Raw genomic sequence first — 26,069 nt, 5'->3', positions numbered from 1 at the left:
CATGCTAGCAGAATATTCTGTCTGTGCATAAGTAAGTAAAAACCCAGCGTAGTGAAACCCATGTTTGCAGTAATGATGTTTATAGGTAGCTCCAACATATGCAGTGGCTGTCTATATATAGACATTGAACAGCACACTGAAATGCCATGAAAAAATTGGGAGGTTTCATCTTGCTGCATAAATAAGTTCAGAAAATCCAGGTCAAGCACAAGCTATTTCTTGTGAAATGCAGAATTAGTTCCTGTAAATACTATGAGGACCCTGTAACTAACATGCATTATTCTCTAAAACTGTGATCATTTAATCAATAAATGGTAAAAACAATCTCAGAATATAAAAGAAATTGCACTGAATGAAGCTTGTGTGTATGCCTAATAAGAATGTGGGCATTTAAACATACATATATAGCGAGAAAACCTCTGCAGTTGTGACAGTGTTAGCAATATTTTCCCCACAATTTGTCAAATTGGCAGAAATGGAATTGGGGAATGCAAAAGACTTAGTCTCATTTGAATGCAAAGGTGTGAAATTCTTTCCAGTTTTATCCAGTTGCATGTTCCAGTTGAACATAAGTGACCACAATCAAAATATTTCAAATTGCCAGAGTCAGCAACAAATATCTTTATTATTTGGAAAAATTCCTAAAAATACAATATATACTTGCTGTGTGTTGAAGATCTCTACGTGGAACTCCACTGACTCATGAGATCTCACCCACATAGCATAGATGTCAGGTAAGAGGATAAAAGGGCATGGGGAAAACATAAGTAGTCAGGCTTCTCCTGACTAAAAGGTTACAGCTACTGATGTTACACTTTGTGTTGCACAGAACATGACCAAACTTCAAGCTTTCATAGGTTAAGTATCTTACTCATTTGAATAACTAGTAAGTAATAACTGATTTGAAGGCTTTGTCACTGAGATTTCTTCCCCTGTCTTCCAATTAGAAGTACTTATTTTACTTCTTTTATCCTAATTTTTAGAATTTAATTTATCATTTACATTATTGCCAAATGGCTTTAAAATGTTTTGCTACCATGAATATGTCAGTGTTGATAAGATTTCTTCAGTGCTTTGAATCCACAAACATACCTGATATGAAAACTGCTCTTGTAAATGAGATATTAATAATAATTTTTTAGTTTGGAAATGACACTAATTCAGCATTTGCTGTGGTAGTAAAACTATCTTAGGATGCTGTCAAATCAAGACAAGGCTGATGCTTTGATAGCATGAAAATAAAACAGGTTTGCCCTTATCTACCAAAGCACATTCTTAAGTTAAGACAAAATAAATCACTGCAGACAAGTACAAGCCTAAAGCATATCCTACTGTGCCAAAATTATGGTCACAAAATGGCAAACATTAATACAAAGACCTCTGGTGCAAAGTTGAAACAATGTTGTGATTAATTATATTGCCAGCAATACAAGGAAATAAACATTGACCAAGTGAGAGTAGTTTCTGAAGGCAGACATCTACGTCTTGACTTGTCTTAGAAATGCCTGTTAGAAGCACAATTGAAATGACATTTTTTATCAAACCAGTTTAATAAAGTTCTCAGAGAGTAAATGAATAGGGGAGTAATGGAGATACTGTGTTCACCAAAAATTTCCAGTAGAATTTTTAGATTGTTTGCCTACATATAATTTCTGTTCTTTCTGCACAACCCACAGTTCAAAGCCATGCCAGTTCTAATCAAATAGCAGGAGAAATCTTCAGAGTTCCTACAAGAAGATGTAGCTATTACTCAGAGTTCTGCCCAGCACACAGCCAGAGAATGGATGGTGATTCCTCTCTCCTGCAAATAGGCAGCAATTTATCCTAGCATCCACATGGGTAAGCTTAGTTGATTATGTCTCACCACTGAAAGTGCAAAATCCTGTACAGAATGTGTGTGTGGGGTTTTAACCATGATATAAGGATAGCAGAGGTAGAAAGTTACTGTTTTTCACAGGTTGTGTCCGTGCTTTCTCATTTTTCATCTCTATTCTTAATCTAAAATCCTTGGGTTTAATTAATAAAAAATGAGATAATCTGTCAAAAGGACACGAGGGAGAACTGAGTTTTGGAACTGATACTCTTACATGATAGCCATAGTAGCTTTGGTAGAATCTACATGTGATTGTGTATTAAAATGGATGAAAATAAATCCAGATTTATTTATCTAAGAATTATAGTTGAACTAATACCTTTCAATCTTCCTTGGTTTCAGGAAATGAATGATTTAACCTTTCAGTTTTCTGATTTTGATTGTTCCAATTTTATACTTCTACAAAAGAGGATGATTCCCAATGTGGGGGGAAGAAAAATTTCCCTATTTTTTTATTGCTTTGCTTATGAAGGAGCACCACTGAATTGGTATGACCCTGATCATACTTTGGGGTAATCTCAGGAGAGCAACAAACTACATATCAGCTTTAATTGCTCAAAAGAGACTACATGCCCCTATCATTCATATTCTACTTACAAAGCTGTAAGCTGCAGTGCCATTATTTCTCTCTGCCTGGAGAAAAATGAACATTCTTACATGATCTGTCCTCTCTTTCCTTAACTAGGAAAAGAAGGAGTTATAACTACAGAGGCTTTTTTTTTTTTTTTTTATTGCTAACAGCAAGGTCAGGGTTTAGATGTAACCACTATCAATAAAAACTGGTTAAGCACAAAAAGTGCTCAGATGTAAAAGATGAAGCAATCAAAAGGCCCTATGAATGATGGGGGGATGGGATTTGGTTCTCTAAATATGAGCAGCTACTGCCATTAGCTGTGCCGGAAGGCATTTCAGACACGTACACGGAGCTCCAGTGTATCCGGGGGCTCTGGCAGCTTTACCTGGGGAGCACTGCTGGGAGACTGCCAGGGGCTCCTGGCCCTGAGGCACAGCTTCCCTGCTCCAGCTGGGCACTGCAGCCTGTGCCTGACCCCATGGCTGCCACTGGAGCTGCTCTGCTGCTCTGGAATGGGAGACGGTGTGCTGGGAAACGCCGTGTCCTGTTGTTGTCACCCCTTCTGTCCTGCTGCCCTCACCTTTTCTGTCCTGCTGTCCTTACCCCTTCTGTACTGTTGTCATCACCCCTTCTGTCCTGCTGTCGCTCAGCCCTTCTGTCCTGCTCCCGGCTCCATGGCACTTTGGGGCACACCCAGATGCCACTGCTCCTGAGACATCTCTGGCCAGTTCAGTCCTATCTAAAGCGCTAGCAGGGCGACCTTGCCCGCACAGCAGCATTTTCTGCCTCATCTGCAACAACAGTATTTTCTTGGAAGTTCCCAAGGATGTGAAACAGACCTGCAACAAGTATTGCTTTTATAGAGCACAAAACCACAGGAGAAAGTCTGGAAAGAACATCAAAGCAGAATCATGCAAAGGTCAGCAATTCAAATACATGATTATGAATTATGTAAAAGGTTGAATGTTCCTGCATCCTTGGCTGCTAAGATGTTTGACTTGGAACAATGTTATGGACACAAAAAGAATGCAAAGAATTTGTCTTTGTTTACTGAGAAAATAGTTTCTCTTTTGGCTATTCCTTCCAGTGAACACTACACTGAAGACTTTCAAAATCCATTAAATAGTCCCAAACACTTGTTACTTTATTTGGCAGCAAAACCAGATAAGGTAATCACAACTGAAAATAATTCCCAGTGATTTAGGGGATTAGAATTATTCTAAGAAGTAGTTTCCCAAATTTCTTATGGGAAGAGGTAAAAGAGAGTGAAGAATGTGTTGGTCATGGCTTCTCTTAATAATCACTGCTACTCTAAAGTTATCTGTGATCTAAAATTATTCAAAAGTTGCCAACTTTCTTCTCACTACTTTGGCAGAAAGCCAATTGTATGGGAGCTTTTGAACAACTGGTATAAAACCATATATGTTATGATCAACTTTTAAACTACACAAACCAGCATTTGAAATGGAAACACCAACAATCTTTAATTGCACTGTAGTAAATATCAAAGGTATTAAAGTGGGACAGGTATGTGACTAAATGAAAGTGTGACTTATCAGCTCTTTTACAGTGACCACAAGGAAAGGTAAAGCCAAGTTTGTATTTATATGTATTTATGTATTCCTTCTGTGTGCATTTGTCAAAAGAAAGGTTTAAGATATCAGGACAGTGTTCTCCTACAGGAGACCAAAACACCAGTGCGCAAAGTTAACGGTGTTAGAACTTCTCAAGAGATGAACATTCAGAATTTACGTGAACATTAGTTACAATGAAAAGAGGAACGTGAAACATTTGCATAATTCCTAAAACATGTATGAAGTGAGGGATGGGGTTTTTTGTTCAAGTAACAATGCTGAGGATCAGGAGATCTTTCTGAATCTACATTGATTTATTGTTTTGTGTGGATGAAATGCTGCAGAGTGCTTTTGCTGATCCAGCTTTAGAATGGGGATAAAAACACTTTCCTGTAGGTGTCAAAGCTATTCAGAGCAAAACTTCTTATTGCTAGTGAACAATGGGGAACAATAGGAATGATGCTAAAGAAAGTCCAATGAGTTGCCTGTGCAAACAAAAGAAGGGAATGATGCAGGTCCTGTGAATTCCTGCTCTATTTACCACATCGCACTGGTGATTAGATAAATGCAATAGCAGAGTTGATTGTTTCCAGAGGAGTTTGCTGACAGTCATCTTAAAAAGGTTTTTAAACTATGAAGTTTAAAAAAGGACTATGCAATCTTGTCCAATTGTCATATGTGATTGCATAAGAAGATTACATCCTCTGACAATCTCAAATACCAATGTGTATTGTATCTCCTTCTAATCTCACCTATCAGAATTCAACTGCTTCATATTCATACATAAGGAACACAGTAAAGATTTGCAAATTTTTTATCCACTCTGCTTCATCTGATCTATAAAAATATTACCTGTTATTGTCTATTTTTGTATTACAGTAAAATTAAAAAATTAATTCAACAGGCAGATTCTTATATCCTAATTCCTGTCTGAGATATACAGTTGATAACATACTCTCTTGTGAGAGGGATTTTAATTGGTGCACTGCTTTACTTTTCCACTCTTTTTATCAGAATACCAATAAGATGATTCAAGCAGCTGGCATGTAGCACTCTGCAAAAATAAGAACTAATAAATTAATGTATCAAATAATTAAAGCTATTAGTTGCTTCATGCTAGTTTTCATCAACAATATTTATTGCTACACACAGACGTGCTTCAGGTTATCATTGTGCATTTATCTTCATGACAGAGCAACCATTAGATGGGAAACCCCAGATAACAGATGCTCTTTTTCCAACACAATCTTCTTCAGGCACACCAGTTTTTCTGCAGTGTTTTACCTAGGTGTAACCAATGTCATAGTGTTAAACAGTGTTTCTTTTTATCTGAAAACATAAAAAAACCTGACTTACCACACAATTCAACAAAAATGTCTGAAAGACATTCATTATTACACACCAACCAATAGAGCTGAAGCAGTCATACAGGCAACCTACAGATTTTTCACAATATGGACATGCAGGCAACCACTAATAAGTTGTGGCAATAGTAACAGAATTATATTAACCTCATTTAATCAACATAAAGTTTTGCTACAATGTAGAAAAATATCTGAATAAACATAGACCTGTCTTAGAGAATACATAGCATGGTTTATTTGGGATAATGTCTAAAAAGTTTTTTCTGTCAGCATACAAACTAAAGATAATATCTCTAACCATGGATATTGCTTACTATGACAAAGTGTTAAGATAATCCAGGATATTAAGAAGACCAGAGATTAAATATTGTCATGAGTAAGAGCTGTTTCCCTGTGAGATTTATATGGTTCTAACATTATTTTTGACATGCTCTTTAACGTATTTGTATTTCTGTTTATCCATTGTAATGCACAGAGGTGTTAAAATTTAATTATTGAAGAAGACTGAAACAACCTGGGATCCTTGAGGAATAGATAACTGTCAAATGTGATTTCACTTCAAAGTACTTTCCTTATTTTGTTTAAAATTACTTTCTCCAATTTTTAGTTTTTTAAGTCATGCCACAGTTGAAAAATACCAAGGATATCTCCATTAATTGTGACCAAGTAAATAAATCTAGATAGTGTGTTAGATATTTCTAAAGACGTATCAATGGCTTTAAATTTAATGATGGAAAGAAGTAGTTGTGTTACATAAAAAGTCTTCCACCTGCACTTAAGACTAAGAAACAAAGACCTTGGTCATTTTCTCCTGCTCCTGAGAGGCTGTCACAAACAGAGCAATGTCACAAACCTCTGGTTTGGAAAAGGAAGGGTCACACAAGAAATGCTCAATTTTTTATGAAAACATACTTTTAGAATGTACTTTTAAAACATAATGGCTATATTTCTTTTAGAACTCTCAGTGAAAAAGGAGACAAATTGCTGCACAACAGAACTGGGATGATGATTAATCTGTATTTCCTGGCAAGTTTATCTCATTGGGTCCAGTCCTGTCATCTGCCCCAGAGAACCCTCTACATTACATAATACGAACTCCCACAACTCCTATCACGTTTGCCCTTCTCTTCCAGCAGCCTGGCAGCAATGGCAGTGGAAATCTGACTGATCAGATCCCAGCTCCTTGAGAACTCCATATTCCCTGACATCGACTCCTGTGGCAGCGGGATATTTCCAATACGCCTGTGCTGCTGCCTGCACGTGCTAGTGGAGGGCAAGGAAAGGCTGTCATTCCAGGTAGGATGAATTTTTGTAGGCCTGGAGCCTTATGAGGGACAAACGCTGGGGGTAATCAGCAATGCAGCCTCATCCTGCTCCATGGAGCCCCAAGGCAAGCAGGGCTGGCAGGCATGGCCAGCCAGGACAGTGCCTGCTCAGGTTTCAACACAGCCCCAGAGTGAAGTGAGGGTATGACAGCAGTGTGAAAGGCAAAGGTTTTCTGCTGTGAGACTGCATTTCTGAAGTGGTAACATGGCAGATCTGAGTGGGATGCTGGTTTTCTGAAGACTGCCAGAAAGCTACGGAATGAATAGCTGTTTCCCTAAAACAGCAGGAGGAGTGCTAAAGGGAAGTAGTTGGAACTGGAACAGAGGGCTTTGGGCTAAAGCCAGGGTGGGTGGGAGTAGGTGAGGGAAGTGCTCAACATAGCTGGCTCAATGTTTTGTATTTGCAAAACACCCAGGGTCCTTCTAACGGTGCAGTGCAGTGTGGGCTGCAGCATCATCACTAAGTTGTCATGTTGCCACTGAATAAAAGATATAACTGGAGTACACTTCTCTAAGCATCTTTGCACTTTGTTTTAAATCAGTAATGGTTTAGCATGAACTAGCAAAACTCTCAGGTCATTGCAGAAAAATTATTGCAGTATATGGCTTTATTTTGACAGGTGGTGTAAATCTTGACCCAAATTTTCATACCTTTGCAGAAGTTATGCAGTGTACATGCCACCTTTCATATTTCTCCCCAGTTGTGTACCAAAGGGCTTGTGTGCAAATGTAATTGGAAGCATTTCAAAGCATCCAGCTCAATTTTTGAGATGTTTGTGTTGCAGTACACTGTTGTAATCTGTCTCTAAGATATGTGGAATAGGCTGCTCTTTCTGAGAGCGGAAGCCTTGCAGAGAGCTGCGCTTTGCTGCATAATGTCAACATAATGGAGCTGATTTAAGGATGCTATGCTTGCCTTCAATACGAATTTCCTTGCACTAACAGCCCCAGCTTAAATCTCATTGTGGGATTCTCCTGTTCCTGAAATCAGTAGGAAGTAAGCTAGGTTTTTGAATTTTGTGAGAGTAGCTTGTCCTCCTTGAATGCTAGTCACTGCTTATTGCCTCATGATCAAAATGCAACTGCAACTCTTTAAAGGAACAGCTACATGTGGTGAAACTCTCTTTACACTTCTTGGAAATGAAACTCCCAAATTCTTCAAAGTAAGAGTCAGGGATCCTTTGGCTTAAAAAAGAAGTTGAATTCCCATTTAAAGTATGTGTACCATTCAGAGCTCAGTGGTGCAGCATCTCATTAATAGAACACCCTGCTGAACTGTCTCCCATGAACTGCTATTTCTATCCTGAGGACACTGGAGTTTGCTCCTCCTGCACTTGTCAGTGTATTTGGGGACTGGGTAGTGCATGTGGGGAACAAACCTGGTAGCTCTTTATTTTAGCCTCTTTGTACCCCTGATGTGTAGCTGCTTGGTGCTGTTTCCTAAGGCTCACCTAAACACCTATTAAAGGGAGAATTCTTCCTCCAAAGAGATTATAGATGAACTCCTTTTAACCTAGAAGTTTCGAAGGGCAAGAATAAATCCTTGGGTCTAATGGAAAAGGTTTCAAATTTTAGCAGGAAATAGAATAAGAGGTGCTAGTGTTTGGATACTGATTCCATGGACTGGAGCAATGTTCTGGGTTATCCACAGAGAGATTTGTATATCTGTAAAATACACATAAATGTCTAAAAAGTGTGAAGGATTTGGAAAACTATTCCACCCAGTCTCTAGAAAGGGAATAAAGTGGGTAAATTGATCTACAGACAAATGCTAATCAAAATATTGGCTCTAGATTCAGCCAGTGGTGTTGGTTGCAGCTGTTAATACAAGGCTTTCCATGTGCATCTGAACAAAAAGACAAGTCATTGGCAAGGAAAAAAAATGCATATAAACTACCCAAAATGTAGTTATAAAATACAACATAATTTTGGGTATAACACTTTAATCATCCTGAACCTCAGCTGCCTGTTGACATCAATGATGTTAATGAATACAGTCCCTTTAATATAATTATTTCAAGTTGATTTCAGATACAAGTAGTCTTCTATAGAAATTATTTACCAACAACTGAATTACAATCAAACTCTCTCTCTGTAACATCTTTAAACTCCTTCTCTTCTCACCTTATGATTACAGGTAACAATTTTATTAAAAATTTAATTATTCTCTTTAGAAGCCAAGGTAATTATAAGGAGCTTGGCTTCTACCAAAAGTTTTTAAAAATGATTTTACCATTAACTGTTGTCCAACATGAGAGAAAAAACAGACCATAATCAACAAAACCATATCTGAAAATTGTGCAGAGTTGGGAGAAATCAAAAGAGTAATTTTACTGAACATCATGGTACTTTTGCATGGACTATGAGTTCCCTCTAAATTTATACTGACAGAATCCTGCAAAGCTCTATTCACTTTCACAATGAATTTGTGCTATAAAAGTAGTAGTCAAAGATCTGACAAAAAACTGGACTGACATTTATGATTTTATCATACCCATGTTCCTTGTCAAAATCTTTCTTTGCATGCTTAACCTGAAGAGGAATTTGAAATAGCTGGAAGGACTGGCCCATGTCTCAGGTGTATGGATCTGGGAGAAGATGACCATGCAGATACTTATTAGAGAGAAATGCAGAATTTTTGCAGGTGATTTGGTGAGCTTGTTGTATTGGAGATGCAGAATAGAGTGAGTATAAAAAAAAAGACAATTATTTAAAAGGATTCTTATCAAAATTACATCGTTAGCAGCAGGTTAAAAAAACTTTATAAGACAATACATTTACAAAAGGTAAAGAAAAATAGTTCAGTTATGATGAAATAAAGGAAAAAAGAAAAGAGTACACATTCTCACAACTGAGCTATAAGAACAGGTTAAAATACCAAGGTAGGCCAGAAATGATTGAGTAATTTAGTAAACTCGTAACAATTAGCAATTTTTTTTTAGGAGAAGACAGGCCTTCTAGAAAGGCTGTAGGGAAAATAAATGGTTTGTAAGGTAGGGAAGGGAAAAAAATTCTATTAACTATGGAAGAGCTTTGGGAGGTTACCAGACCCATGGCGATGGGGGCATGCTCTAGAGGTGTGTCTGAAACTTTATACAAGCTATTAATTAAAAATGAGAGTAGTCTGTTGCATCAGATCACCAGAAGCAAATATTATTGATCTGAGTATTTAAAAAAAATGCAGAAACAAAATTTTCACTGCTAGATGTGATTTTTGTAATTTAATTTTTTCTAATTGTCAAGATAGGCTTGGCTAACTACAAAAAAGGACCTATGGCAGGTGTGATTTTTAGAAAGATTTTCAAGGAGTTGGAGAGGATCTAGAAACTGGCAAGTAGAACTTCTGCAGCAGGCAAGTTTAGTGGGTGGGTTTTAACTTGGACAGTGCTGACAGCCTCCACTAGCAGAAGTTAAGCTTCCACAGTGGTATTAAAAGTAAAAAAATGCCTTTTAATTACACATGGATTTAATTTAATTACACATGAATAAATGGATGCCATTTAGGTATACTATGATTTTGTCCACCTGTAAATTTAAATTTTAAAAGACTAGCTTGCACTTTTGATGGATTTCAGAGTTACTTTAAGGAAAGGAACACACCTGATGTTAAGGTGTGTTTCTGCTCTAAATTTAAACATGCTGAATGAATACAATCTTAACCAGCTTTTCCAATGTCAGTTTTGTACTTCTACAGAGCTGAATATTGTAGTATCTAACAGAAAGGAATTCAAGATCTTTTTTGCATACTACTACTATTTGATGCACTTGTTCAAAATATTTTGGATGTCTTGATTAAATGACAATGTTTGTTATGAGTAATCTGTAGAGGTGGAGTTAAAAAATTTCAGACTGAAAGTTTTAAGGAAATTTAGTCAAACTAAGGGAGTTATTATTTAGTATCAATAGAGTACTTCAGCAAAGAATTTCTGAATATAATCAAGACCTTTCAAGATCTGAGCTCTTAGCTAAAACACTTAACAGAAGTGCCTTTTAACATTTCCCAGTTCCCATTTCACCCTGTTTTATGACCATTTTACCTGGCTCATTTTAGAGCTGGTCTTCAAAACCTTTCACTCCTGTAAGCCATGTGTTTACCTTCATGCTTGTAGACAGTGGAACACCTCACAGCAGAAACTAAAGCTGCTCTGAGTTGGACCAGTGCCCTCTATGTGACAGTTGTAGGTTGTATGAGCTTCAGAGAGCAGAGGCAACCAACTGCTGGAAGGTGCAGCTTACAGATTTTCTCAGGCAAAGAACACATCAGTATCTTCATATTTAATTGGTCTCAGTCTTTCATCCACTAATTTGCCTAATAACTTCTTGAGACATTAATACTTTTGTAATCCAAATAACATGTTATTTGGGCACAAATTTTGTATTTTGTATTTTGTTCTGGGCACAAGTTCACAACAACAACAACAACAAAAACAACAATAACAGTAATAACAGTAATAATAATGTTAATAATAATAGACTATCTTTGTTTAACTGGTTAGTTGTTCCTTCCTGGTTCTTGGGAGGAAGGAAACATGAATAATCATTTCCAATTCACCTTTTCCATAATATCTGTGATTTTCATATGTATATTTTATTTTCCTTCAATCTGTCCTCCCTTTCTTACACTAAAGAAACATAATCTATTTAATCTCTCCCTTTATATGGCCTGTTTATAGCTGTGACAGCTTTTCATTCCACCTTTTATGGTGGTACTACATATATATATATATTTTTTTTTTTTTTCAATATCAGGACTTCATTATTTCATGCAGTGTTCAAGAGATGGCCACATCATGAAGCTATATAGTGACATTGTGGTGTTTCCACTTCACTCTTTTTCCTGTCTTAAAAATTCAATAACCTGTTTGCCTTTATGACTGACAAAGAGCACTAACTCAACATTTTCAATAAAATACCCTGAACTACTCTTAGGGTGCCCTTTCTAAATGGTAAAGCCAAGTATCTGTAGGAACACATTACTTTTCAATATTTAATTTCTGTCACCCACACCTTAGAAATTTTTCTGAAGGTCTTTATAGCCACAATACCTTTGTAGTCTAAGCAAATTTATTACACCACGGTTCTCTCACTTTTCTAGCAGAATTCTATATGTGTAAGTCTTCATAAGACTGATTAGTAGTTCCTGACATCTATTCTCAGCCTGTTTCTTGTTATTCAACCTATGATTATTCCATAATGAAAAAAAGAAAAAAAAAAGAAAATAAAAAAAGACCAACAGTTTCCATACTGTAGTGTTTGCACATGTGTAAAGGAAGTTAAAACATCAGCTACTGAAGCTTTGATAATCAGCACGTGCTGGTGTCAGCAATGCCATCAGTTGCATCAGTGCCAAGACAGGAAACCTTGGCTATCTTTATTTGCCTCAGGTCAGTAATTTTTATCTGCAGTTAAGTAGGATGGAGATTACTTTACTTACTCCTAAATGGTCCTTTTAAGGCCTCTTCATAAAAATGTCCCATCTGGGTGTGTCTACGCTGCTATTGATCTCTTTATTCTGTCCTCATAAAAAGGCAGTGAGCAGGCAAATTACACAGAAGTTATGGCCACTGAGCAGGCTTAAAAGGAAAGTGTGACAGATTTTTCAGAGGAAAAGAAGTCCTGCTCATCACTGTTCAAATGAAGATTTAATAATTCATAACAACTGAGTTATAAGTTTCCCCTTCAATACATTTTCAAATGTGAATAGATTAAATAGTAATTGCTATCAAGCTTTATGTTCTATTTCATGTACCTAATAAAAGTTTATCTAGTGGAGCTTACTTTGTATCTTTTTGATCTATTCCTAACTGACTGCAATATACTCTATTAAAATATTTATCATTGTGCTATCAAATATTAACCATTTTAAAATCATCTGCCCGAAGAAAACAAATAATGTTACTTGCTTAAGTTTTCATGAATTTCCTGATATTTAGTTGTTCAGAACTTCCCCTTGATATAGCACAAATAGCTAAAAATACACAAGATGCTACAAATTGTATTCACTCTTTCTGAATTGGGCTGTTTTGGGAATGCACTCTGCTCACATCCATCACCACTGTCCGATCTGGCTTTGCATGCAGAATCCTAGTTTTGTTGTCTGAAAAGTTATGATTCTGCTTCAGTACAAGAGAATATTAGAGAGTTGTCAGTTTTTCTATAGTTTTTTTAAAAAATTATTTTAGGAGAGTACAGAATGTTGTTTTTTAAGGGTAACATTTTTAAGACGTTTCCCTACTTTTCCACTTGCTCATCCTTCTGAAATTATGTGGCTATGTCAGGTAAAAATCTCCTAGAGCACAGAATGATCCAGTGATGGGGAGAGAAGAATAGTTATCCCCCAGACGTGCCAGGGTTGCATGGCAGCCCAGCCCAGCCTGACTGGCTTCCATCCCTCCCTGGCTGAGCAAGTTATGCTCTCCCAGGGTGCCCCTGCTTGTTCAACCAGTGGATGATTCATATCACAGAAGTAACACAACGGAAAACTATTCTTTTTTGGTTAGTGCCCTGCTGAGTTAGATCTGAAATCATTCAGTGAAAGGTCAAACAAGTGCCTGAGAGATTGCTAGGGGTGTGGGACTAAGCAGTGGGGAATTGGGAGAAGAGGGATTGCAGCACTTGCAATTAGAGCAGCTTGGACAGCCATGAAATAACAGCTTTGAAGCTGACACTTGGGCAAGATCAAGAGAAGAACAACCTCTTTGCTCCATCCAATCCCTCACCTTGCTGGAGAAAAATTGTTCTGTTAAAGGTCAGGTGTATAAATGTTGCTACTGAACCATTTCTTTTTGCTTTGGAGAAAGCAATTCCTGATCACCAGGTTATCAGAGTAAATGTCCTGATGAGCTGCAGTGTGTCAGGAGCCTGGTGCCTCTCAATAACATGGTAACTATGCTAACTAGTCCCCTCTTTTGGGCCTCACTCTGCTTGATTTTATTTACCTATTACTTTCTTTGGCTTCTCCCCACAGATATTACCTAATTCACAACTCCATCCTGCTCAAAGAGGCCTTCCAGCACAGAGACATTGAGATAATACCCTTGAGCTCTCCCCAATACCCCTCTAAACTATTGTTTCTGCAGGTTCTTCCATTTCCACAATATCCCACACACTTTGTAGGCAGCAGTGCTAAAAGAAGATTAAGGCGTGGTCTCCAACCCAGGCATGCTACAGGAATTATGCACATCTGTCTAATTATCTGAGAGAGCATCTCATGTTTTGATCTCCTCTGTGCTCTTCATAGGAAAAGGTGCCTCAATAATTTCTGTTAATATACAGTGTTTGTGTTCTGATATGTTTACTCTGACTAAAATATCTTCTCAGAGAGAAATCAACCTTCCTTTTCTCCTTCAAATCTAGCATCTCATTAAAAAATAATAACATTCCACGATAGTAATACTTTAGTAAAAACTTTCTATGTATCCCACTATCTGAGTGATTCTTCTGTGGGTTGTGTATTTTGGAAGGAATTAATAAGCACATTTGCCTTGTTGTTTCTTAGGTTTAAAAGACCCTGGTTTTAAAAGGATATCAGGATGGCATTACACCTGTAAGTCACCAGCATGCTTCGCCTGAGGCAAGCTTTGCATCATCTGAGGATCAGGTCTGATAAGGCTGTAATTTTGTTTGTATTCTTGCCTTGCTTGTCTTACTTCTGTAAACCATACTTGGCTGTGAGTTGCAGCAGTTGGATTCTGGATTAATGCAGAGAGAATTATTCTGGATTTAAATTTGGAGCCATTTGAAGGAGAGTCTGTTCCTTTTGCATCCAAACCCCTGTACACACACACAGTTTCTTTAGTCTGTATAACAGCTGTGTAAAATAGGTATTTTGAAAGCAATATTTTGTGTATAAAAACCAGGGGCAGGTGACTATTTCCTGAAGACAACAATGCTCAGCCCCAGCAGAACTTTATCCTTTTCAATAAATTCTTTTTATGTTTTACTTCCCTTCAGCTCCAAGTGTGACAGTGTGCTTACCAGTACCAGCCTTGGCACCAAACCACACCAGAACTAAAAATATATACAGGACCTGTGAGAGTCCCACTGTATCCTGACCAGCTAATAGCATTAAACCTGCTACTGGTAAAAAGATATAAAAATAGATAGGTGGATCTTCTACGGCTCCTCACATAGGCAGTTGCAATGGTGAACTGGAAAGCAGGGCACCTTAATTCTGAATTTCTATTTCTATTTTTTTTGTCTTGTGCCCTAGGCAGAAGTTCAATGTGTCGGTATTGGATACATCAAGTACAAGTGTGTAAAAGATCACTAACTTTCACTGGGGAGACAATTGCATTTATATTTATTTAATCTGTCTAGAAAGAAGTGCAGGGTATATTATTTTAAAAAAAAGATTTTTAAAGAATTAGATAGTATATGCTTTTCCTCTTTTCTTGCTGAATAGTAAACCAAATCTTCCAAAAGCAAATGTTAATATAAGTTCCAAGTTTACAATTTCAAGTTTGATTTCCTTTGGCAACTCAATTTACATGATGATTTTGATCAAATGCACCAGCTTCTGGCATTTGTAACCCATGATAAAATCCACCCCAAAAACCTCATATTTACATAATCATATAATAAGTTAAATGCACACTGTGACAGAATATGAATTATCTGACAGGCTGCAGAGTAATACAAGTTTAGTCTGGAAGACAGATACAAGCACTGAGTCCAATATGAGCATTGAAAGTAAGAGTGCAATCTATTTAAAGGAATGAAAAAGGGCAAAATGAGATAGATTGTTCAGACCTTGATATAAGGCATCTGGCTGGAAACTCAGTTGCTAATTGTTTAAGAGTAGCACCACTGAGCCAAGATAATGTAAAGGACTGACTGGTTATGGGGGCAAGCCACCATTGGTAACTCTCACTCACTCTAGGCCTTTGCAGTGCTGTGGGTTCAATGTGTTTATTTGGACTTTGTATGAAGGGAGATAGAGAATAATATTAGTTATTGAACCTTCCCTCACCTTTTCCCCCGTGAGGAACATGCCTAATGAAAATCTGAGCTGTGCTGCCAAACTGATATTGGCGAAAGAGTCACTTTTTCTTTGCCTTGTTGGATAAATGCACAGCTGTTTTGGAATCAATGCTTCTGTGTCTGAAATTAAAAGATGTTGCTTTAAAATGCTGCTGTATGTATACAATGGACTTAGTCACCTGAAATGTCATGGCCAGGAAATACAGAAGATGCAGGACTGTAAGGAGTAAATGTAGAAATCAAGTGAATGCTCCTACTTAGTATTTTGGTGGTGTTTAAATGTTTTTGCCTTTTGATACAGGTTCCTTTTAGCAAAAAACGCTATGTTCAGTTTAAAACTGGCCCAAATCAACTGTAGTTGCAGGTTAAATTTCTTGCCAGGCTTGGAGCTTTTAGTTCTATTTTAATGTTCATTTTAAAAAGAAATCGTTCAGTTTCTATAAAATAGAAAAATCAAATATACGCTATGCTATGTAATTTCACATGTTCCAGGAGTTCTAAAAGGGTTTCAGGACCAAATGTTCTGTTCTGAATTCATTCCCTGCGCTTTGATCTTGCTGGTGAGAAATCCATTGTGGGTATGTGGCAGGGAGGCCCCGCTGAGCGCAGCACGCTCCCTGCACGCCCAGCGCCTGCAGGGTGCTGGGGAGGGCTCAGAAGCTGCGCCAGGCACAGCCACATCCATTGTGCCTCTTCTTCTGAGGGCAGTAAACCTTCCTGTACCAGCCAGACCCCGCTGACCGCCACGTCTCTGCAGCACAAACCCTGAATGCAAGAAGATAACAGCTGCTATCACAGGGCTTTTTATCTGGGAGGCAAAGTCTAAAATTGCATCTGACCTCGGTGTGCGCAGAGACGCCAAGCGAGGCGCGCTCTGCCTGCATCCTCAGAGGGTTTAGATTAAATCACTAAGAGTGAGGTACCTAAATAAATAGTTCTGAGGATAATAGCTTCTGTGACTTCTACTTTGTGTGGTACAAAGTAGACTCCAAACTGTAATTTATCAAATGATATATTGTGGGCCTAAGAAAACACAACTCGGCTTTTGTGTTGTTTTTTTCCTAACAGGTTTACTAATACATAAAATTATGACACTCCATTTACTTATAGAATCATACATATAATTAAACTAGCTATGGTATAGATTTAAATTGTTTATTTATAGCTCAAGCTTCTGTTTGCTCTAGGTGAATGGTTTTCAGCAACAAAGCTCCATAAGAATAGAATTTCTTAAGAATGCCAATAGCCTATGTATAACAAAAAGCAAACAAGCACATATTGGTCTGTTGAGTGAGTGTGTGTATCCATCTTTGCATATCTATGCTCCTGTACAGCACAGGCTTAGGGAAAGGCAGATCAAAACCACATGCTACGTGTCCAGACAAATAATCTTCTTGAGCTTTGCCAAGGCAACAGAATGAGTTCTTATTTTTCTTGTATATTGGGGTCTGCTTGCTTGCCTGCTCATTTGTTTAGAATTCAATGGGAAAATGACAAAGCTAAAACTGACACATTACTAAATTAAATTAATTGGAATTCTGTTCCTCCATGATAAGACTTGAAATGAGATTTAAATCAGTGTGTGGTTGGTAAAACATGACAATTCGATGTCTGTTCCATAAAACTGACAACTGCATCTAGTTGTTTTTCTTCTGAAATTTATCAGATAATTTGTTCAAACTTGGAGAATATCTGACAGTAACAGAATCAGTCTGAAATTTGTTCAGAAAATTACAACATAGTGAGGGAAACTCAATTAGTTTTGTCAGCAAATATAAAGGCACTAGCTTGCATTTCCAGAAACTGTCCAAAGCTTTTACAAATACTCTTGATTCAGCTAAAATCAAGCTAATTATAAGCTGGGCTCAAAAAACTCCTCATTAAAAGAACATTATTTGTCTTATAATGTCCAAACCTGAAAAGATAGGAAATACTGAAATTAATAAGTAATTGCTTTGACAAACTGGTGTATAGATATTACCGTAAAATTTGCTCAACAGTCCTCCAGACTTTTTCAGTATCTCAGCTATTTAATATCTTTTTTAAACCCACTGTGTGGACAGAGACAGTGTTAAGTTTTCTTTATTCAAATTCTGCACAGAGAACCATACTGATTTCTGTTTTAATTTTTTTCCCTTGTAGTTTGGATCATTGCAATATTTCCAATGTTTCATAAATTCCAGTGGTTATTTTGTCAATATCTAGGACAAGGTACAGGGTGGTGACAACCTTCTTCTGAATATGGGGTGCAAGACAGAGGGAGGCCTTGTATTTCTGAGTGCATTGTTTGGGAGATAACAAGGATCTGATTTGGTGAAGAATTAGTAATAGAGAACTTTTAAACTTGAAATATTACTTCACCTCCTTTCTGCTACAACTCTAACTGCCCAATAATTTTGTGAACCATAACTCAAGTAGAAGCAGCTAGAAAATGAGAACACAGTCAACAACCACATGTGAAAAAATATGGTTTAAATGCCCTGACGAATACAAACAGGAGCTTGCTGGTAGAAGCTGAGGAAGTCCAGTCTTAGGTTGCACTGAACAGTGTTGCCCAGGCAAGCTTCTTTTTTCTTCATATCTATCTTTAATGCTAATTAATAATTAATTATTAATTAGCTAATTAATGCTAACTATAACAATATTTCCTGAAATTATCTATTGGTTTTCTTTCCAGATCTAATTTATTGAGTTGTCACCAGTCCAACTTTTCTGATTCAGAGGTACTTATCACTTGGAGAGGCCGTGGTAATCTCTAGCATTATTGTCTCTTTTTTTTATTTTTTTAAAAATTTATTATATAAGATTTGCATTTGGTTTTCAGTATTTAGAACATTTTTATGGCTTTTGACCAATTTTATAATATTTGTCTAATTGGTGTCAGTTATTCCATTTTCTTGTGTTTCTCAGTCTTAAGAATCAAAAGCTAGCTCTTGTAGAAATCTGCCTTTATTGCATGTGTGTTTAAGAATGCAGGGAGGCAGCGAAAGAAGGTGAAAGAAAAATGTAAGAGGACTCTCCATAGTTTTTGGAAGTAGATGATCAAAACTGTTACAAAGAATAAATCTTATGATTTTACTATAAACAAAACTTGCAGTAAAAGTCTGATCCTGTATATGCTGAAGTGATATTTCTACTCACTTTTTTACAAGACCAGTTAACCAGAAGAGAAGCCAAATATATAACTAAGCATTGAAACGTGTTCTAGGACCATTTAAGGAAAAATTCAGCTCTTGTTTTTAAGGATGCTAAGTATACTTCCATTTTCCCCCCAACCATTAGCTTTCATCTGTTTTTCACTGATTATTACAGGTACCAAGCCAGTGTTTTACAGTTATTATCCAGGGATAGTTTAAAGATATGAAAGCATAATTAACTTAGTCACGAAGCTGAAGTTTAGGACAGAAAAACATGAACATGCAGAGAAATCACCTTTCTTTTAGAAGGAATTCTGAATTTAGAAGTTATTTGCTGATGTTTCAGTATACAAAACTTCACAGTTGCCAAGACGTGTATTTACCTATGCCAGCGGGAGCTCCTCTGGGTGTTAGCAGGAGAGACAGAGGACCCTGAAAGTGCACTGAATTAACTGGAGGCACAGTCAGAGCTAGGAGTCTCAGGCATTATGGCACTGGTAGCGCCGAGAGCTTTCGCTCGTTCTCTGCTCCCAAGAACTGGCACATGACAGCACACAGACGGGAGGCAGCGCAGCTGCAGGACAGGGGCGACTCTCAGGGTTACTTACGTTGACAGCCCAAGCTGTGCCAGATATATCCCGGCAGACATTTATCACATTTAGGCCCTGATGTTCCCTCCTTACACTCACAAAATCCTCTGTCATTACAGCGATCATGGACTGAACCAAAAGGGTTACAATAACAGTCTGCAGAAACAAGACAACACATACACACTGGATTCAGGTCTACATGTGGAGATAATGCATTCAATACCAATAAAGGGTGCATTTCCAGTGCTAATGGTAAAGGAAGACTGTCTATTAAGGATATCTAGAGTAGTGAATACAATTACTACATGTCCATTTACTTGTTTGCACGTGTCATTTCAGGAAGAGACTTTTACGATGCAAAGAGAAAAAGTAAAGAGAAAAGATATAAAGGCAGAAGAAACCACAGTCTTTGAGGGTAAGTGATTGAAACAGATTCTCTTTGGCAAGAATATTTTTGACAATTTAATGAACATTAGAAAAGCTTTGTATAGTATGGATATATCCATGTGCCATCAGGGTGAAATGTTTCACTTTATTAAAATAGGCTTATCTGTATTACTCAATATTTTCAGAAGTACTGGATGTCTTTACAGGGCTATATAAATGCACTTTACTTATTTCCAAGATAGTCTTCCTTTATAGGTTTGAGCAGTATAATAATTTATGTGAATATTTGCCATTAAATTCATGAGATTGTATTTATCAGTGACATTAATAAACCTTTTGAGTATTCTGCAATGAAAAAGCTTGAGGTGAGCACTAATGTAATGCAAACCCTTCAAGAACAGGCTTTATGCAGCCATTTTAATTTCTCTCACCTCCCAGCGTGCAGATGGAAAATGCAGTGAGGCTCATTCCCCGCTATATATTTTTTCACATGTGTTCAGCTAATTAAAGAATAAGTAGGGTAACACATTTCCTCCCACAACACTTACTCTGTTGTTCATTCACAGCCCTTTTCTTTAATGTGATTACAATATCTGTGTTCAGCTTTCAGCCAGCTGAACAAAGGCAAGGAGCTCATACAGCTCATTTTTGGCACTCCTGTTCTTCACCTTGGTTATTTAGATTTCTTTTTTTGTTTTCAAATGAATGATTATCTTATTTGTATGTAGACCCATGTAGACCCAGAGTAACTTCACTGTTAACTGAGACCACAGACACCTTTTGGAAGCATCTGATCTCTGCTGCTTCCTGATTTGGGGCCATCTGCTTGGAGTCTGGATTTATATGTCAGTGAATCAGTGCTACTTTGATGACTACATTTGGCAATTGTTCTCTAGCATTAGATTAAACCTCAGTGGTACCACAAATTAAAAAAATGGAGTTGAGTGGGAAATTGCATATGTATATATCTTCAATGAAAAAAAAAAAGAGGAAAAAAATTACCAGAAAGACATTTGTCATCTGTTTTCTCACTGTTTATTAACTATATATTACATATGGCACTTTGAACATTTGGGATACTGAAGAAGAATAGTTACCTTTGGCAAAAGGGTTCCACAATAATAATAGAGTCAATTAGCTGGCAACATTCATTAATGAAGCAGAAAACTGACATGCCAAAAATAATGTGCAAGGCTGAGTATTATAGAAAAGTGAGTGCCATTTGAAAAGCTGGTAATTCTGATGTTAATCAGATGTATCAAATGTTTATGTAGGTAGGCATAGACTTGAGACACATTCTGAATGCAGGAAGTAAAATTTGCTTGAAGAGTGTTTATAGAATAAAGCCTTGAAAGACAAAAGCTTGGATACTTTAAAAACAGAGGGCCCAATTCTTGTTAAAAACAGTTTTGTTAGACATAAAGTAGTTACAGAGATTTAAACAAGTATTTGTGAAAGAAATGTATAGCCTGTGATACTGGATGTTATGTTACTTTTTCCTGAACAGGACCCTGGAACCAGTGAAACCTTTTCTACTGAACTCTATCACATAAGCATGTAGGAAGTTCCAGGCCCATATCTGCTATTGAAGGGAAAGGAAATAGTGGAAACAAAGATTTAAGCCAGGCCCTTTTGCAAGATTAGTAGATCCAACCAGAACAACCAACAGACTGATTCTAGCTTCCATTTTTCCCAGTTGATACCACAGTAATATAACCTACAGAGGCCCACAGAACATTCAGGGTCATTGTCCAATACAATATCACTGTGGACCACTTCCCAAGGCTACCAAATACTTAAGACATTAAAAATCTCAAAGGTCACAATTTCAGTGTGCCACAGGGAAGTAGTGAGTATCCCCAATGCTCTAACAGCAACAGGGCACTAAATAACATTAAGCTAACATTCCCAGATCACCCTAATAAGCAAACCACACACAGGTTCCAGGGTGGGGAAAAAGCCCCTGCAGATCTGAGAGAAAGAATTTTCATCCTAACCTCCATCCGGTAACTACTTGTAAGCATAGGAAGGTAACAGAAATTGCAACCTGTTCACTGTGGTTCACTCTATTAATGTGATTCTTCAGCAAAAGACAATGAAAGTAAGTAAAAAAGGAGGTGGGGAAATCGGCTGAGGCTTTCAGGCTTGCTGCTTATCAGTCTGGGCTGACAGTGGCTACAGGACAACCCCCCCAGATTCACTTAACCACGTGTCATTAGGGCTTCTGGTGCTATCTGAAGCTTAAGCCTAACTGGCTGCAAGAGTGGCTTTATTAAAAGTCTGACAGCAATCACCAGTTCAGTATTTACGCTGTGAGGCAAAGGCCATGTTTTATTACTCTGGGTCTACTTGGTGGTTTCCATGCTATCCTTGCTTGTCAGTGTGATCATTCACTGAAAGTTACTAGGGCTTTATCAAGAAATAAAAAAACTCTTCAAGGTGTTAAATTCTTTTTCACACCAAATGAATAAACTTCAGAATACCTTGATTTATTCTGAAATTGCAGTTGCCCATATGAGGTAATTTTGCAGTTAACATATAAATCCACAAATTTTTTGATATTTCATTTTAGGAAATAAAATCTATTTTTCTTTGAAAGAAATTAAGGGCATCAAGAATTTAAATTTAAGCCCCCTGTATAATGCATTGCATTTGGCTCACTGGTAAAAACCTCAGTATTTGAATTCTTTAGTCTTAAAAATTAATCATTTTACATTTTCTCCATTGATTTAGCATCAGCTAAGATACACAGATTTGTTATCCATGTACTTACCATATGTATTTCTGAAAACTGTGAAGCAGTTTTGATAAATTGGAGCCAAAGCCCTACTAGCTGCCATTAAACTAGCTCATCCAAACATTTGTTACCTTTCTACATATATGGCTGAAGAGGAAAGAATTAGCCTGAAGAAATGACTTTCATATGGGAATAAGACTTGCACATATCACTGGAAATCTGCTTCATGCCAACATTTCACTTGTAGTTAAACCACAGGACACTGCTTTCAAACTCAAAGAGAAATGAGCGTTTCCAATAGAGCAAGACTGTGCTTGACCTAGAAGGGTGGAGAATCCATCAACTCTTTCACAGGTAAAAATAATTCATGTTTTGCCCAATTAAATCTTAGGAGCCCCAGATCAAGACAGCACTTTAAGAACAAACTTCTCTGTTTCTTGAAAAGTGCTTAGATGTCTGTTCATTTCACTGACTTTACACAAGAAGTTGGAAAGACATCTTAAATTGGCAAATCAGCTATGGTAACTGTAGTCCTCAAAACTGTCTTAGTACAGCAAGAATGTTATTTATTTAAAATTAATTACCTAAATTGTAGCAGACCAAGGTTTGATCCTATAGTTACTTCACATGGTACAATTCTCATGGGAGCCCAAGAGAATTCTGCTTGTGTTACAGTGGAAAATCAGCAAATGTTTGCCTTTTTTTTCAGACTCTTGCTAAATAAAAGATTTTAAAATTTTATTTCCTCACTGTCTTGGCAATTTCAAAGTGCACAGTTGTTTTACCACGACATTTTAAATATAGCACTCATAAATTAATTTTAAAATTACTTATTTTTGGCTTTTTGTTTACTAACTTACTAACTTTTGATGAAGCTGCAGCTGCTGTCTTAGCATTTCAGTGTATATGGGAAAACAACATACTGAATGAGCTGATGAAAAATTCCAAACAGAGCAATTTAGAGTCGTATTCATTAGGCTTATTTAGGCAGCTAAAATTATATAGCCCTGATGTCATACCAATGATGTCTGTCATCTACATCAAACAAATATGAGCAGCAGTAGTTTTTTTCCAAGAACATTTGATTGTGTTAATCTCCTCATCACAGTCATGCTTACAGAAAATCATGACTTGCCTACTTAAGTTCTTATTAGCTCTGACTAATTACTGGCAAAGGAGATCATGCATTTTCTGAATGCATTGCCAAGCAAAGTTAAAAGAAGGACACATGAAATGCAGTGCATGGATGGATCTGTGTGTTTATCACAAGATAAAAATGTAAATCTGTCAAGTTACAAACTCAAACAAATAATAGCAACCTAAATAGTTTCTGGCTTGAATCTCAGCAATGAATTATAAATGTATTAAAATATAATTTATTCACCCGTAATCTATTTTGGTTTTACAGTATCTGCTAAGAACTCTTTGCTCCCTGGAAGATGGAAAGAACAAAAAGATCACAATGAAAATCCAGAAAAGGTCCTACTGATGCTTATGTCTATAAGCAACACTATATAATTAAATTCTCCACCTCTGTTTGTTATTAGAACAGTGTCTTTAGTGGCTATCTGTTAATTGCTGGCCATTTTATAAGGCTCCCTTTATTATGTTCAGGCTTCACTTAACATGTCCTAACTTTGCTGTATACTGTCTGTGGTGACATGAGAACAATGCATATTCTTCTAGGGTGATAAACATCTTAAATTTTTTTCCTAATATGCTTTTCTTATTATCTTCTGACATTTTCTCTAATTCTTCAGTTTGAATATTTATAGCAGGTGCTTGTCCTAAAGCACTGTTTTCACCTAGGAATCCCTTTTCTAAATTGATATCATGTCACACTGATTTGACAAATTCTGTTCCTAACCCCACAGGCATAATTTCAGTTCCTCCTCTAAGCAGAGGGGAGGTAACCCTGCATTTACAACCCCGTGTCTGGGAGCAGAATTAGCGCAGCATGTTTTTGTGAAATTTAATGAGTAAAAGGGGCTAACATAGATCCCTCCCCATGTCTTCTTGATGCAGCTGGCAACTTTTGTAGGTCTCCAGGAAAGTATTCAAGAGTCTGTAATTGCAAAAGTCAGATTGGGAACAGGTATTTAAGACTCAGCCCCTTAATTTTCATGTGCAACCCCAGTGAAGCTCCCTCCTGTGTAAGGACAGCACATCCAGTTTCTCAGGGGCTTCTGGGGAAAGTCTACCCAGGACCCATAGCCAGAGAGGTTCATCATCATTTATGGATTCAAAATGCCTCCTTGGGGCTACCAGGGCAATAGAAATGAGGTGAGAAGTCTACACAGATGTTCTGATCCATTGAAAAAGCTCATTCTGGCTTAAGTGGCAAGTAAGCAGCAGTGGTCCCTAGCGGCTGCCAGGAGCTAAAAAGGCACAGAAGAAAAGGCGCAGTTATCCCGGAACTGACCTATGCACACATTTTCATCGTCCAGCTCTGCAGAAGCATTTCTGAAGTAGCCCAGCCTGCATAACTCGCAGTGCTGACCTCTAGTGTTGTGCTTACAGCTCACGCAAATGACCGTATTGAGCAGCTCGATGTAACTGCACCGGTTGGAGTGCCCGAAGCATTCACAGTCTTTCAAGGAAGAACAGAAATGTATACAGAGTGTATACAGCAGCAGAGTAATAGCACATTACATGCTTAGTAAAAATGAACCATGAGCAGAAGTATGAATGAATGGCACATACATGTTAATCAATGTAACATGGCAGCAGCAGATGTTTATCTGCAATGGAAGTGGAGCTGGTTTCAGGCAGGTTAGCGTGACCCGACAACCATGGCATGACGTCGGAGGTTTGGCTGTTGTTGGCAGACCTGATGGAACTGAAGCATTTGCAGTTGTAAACCTTTCAGGGTTACTGGAGGCTCAGTTTCCACTGAGAGAAATGCACATATTTTTGCACATTTGAGATGAGTATAAACCAAGACCTGGGAAAAACCTCCTATTAACAATGTTAAATTCAGTGGACAAAATTGTCAAACTTAATTATGATTAAATTCACAACTCTAAGTAAAGTAAAAACTTTTTTTTTCCTGACAGAAATGGCAAGTATTCAAAATGCTGTTGAACTTGGGGGTGCTATAACTGATAGGCACCTTGTGAACCAGAGTGTTTTATTCCGTAGCCAAACAAATCTCTAGTTTGACAATTTTGGTCAACACCTCCTATAACAATATACAGTGAAGAAAAGGAAGGAAGACAGTTATTGGAGAACTACATCCACTCTACTTTTGAGGTAAGCATTAACCAGTTTTTGTATTCTGAGATGGAAAAACAGTTGGACCAGAAAAGATTATGAAAATTCTGAAATGTGTACTGACTAGAAAGCATGCTTACTGCAGCCATCTGAAATGAAGTTGGCATGACAGCCACTTAAAAAAACCCCTTAATTAAATATAGAATGCTAGTGCCTTTTAGTCTTTAATCACAAGCAATGCTTGGCTTTATGCAGAACAAAGAATAAATCAGAACTGTATCAATAACATTATAGAAGATGCAGCTCTGCTTTG

General features: G+C 37.4%; 1 protein-coding gene across 12 annotated transcripts in view; it reads right to left on the bottom strand.

Annotated features, from left to right (window-relative positions):
* The window catches only part of NTNG1 (netrin G1), a 150,532-nt gene that overhangs the window by 5,794 nt on the left and 118,669 nt on the right, over nt 1-26,069 (bottom strand). For 4 of the 12 annotated variants that reach the window (XM_033068148.2, XM_033068151.2, XM_033068149.2 and 1 more), the window contains 2 exons: nt 24,966-25,133; nt 19,438-19,575 (listed from right to left, as the gene is read on the bottom strand). The exons of 3 other annotated variants lie outside the window; for them this stretch is intronic. In XM_033068148.2, the coding sequence (XP_032924039.1) occupies nt 19,438-19,575; nt 24,966-25,133 (306 nt within the window). The remainder of the gene's footprint in view (nt 1-19,437; nt 19,576-24,965; nt 25,134-26,069) is intronic. 5 more of the 12 variants (XM_033068153.2, XM_033068155.2, XM_033068157.2 and 2 more) reach the window with 2 other exon arrangements.

Source organism: Catharus ustulatus, chromosome 9 (genome assembly GCF_009819885.2).
Source record: "Catharus ustulatus isolate bCatUst1 chromosome 9, bCatUst1.pri.v2, whole genome shotgun sequence".
NCBI classification, from domain to species: domain Eukaryota; kingdom Metazoa; phylum Chordata; class Aves; order Passeriformes; family Turdidae; genus Catharus; species Catharus ustulatus.
The sequence above is the reverse complement of the archived record's forward strand: the minus strand, read 5'-3'. Positions and strand labels throughout refer to the sequence as shown.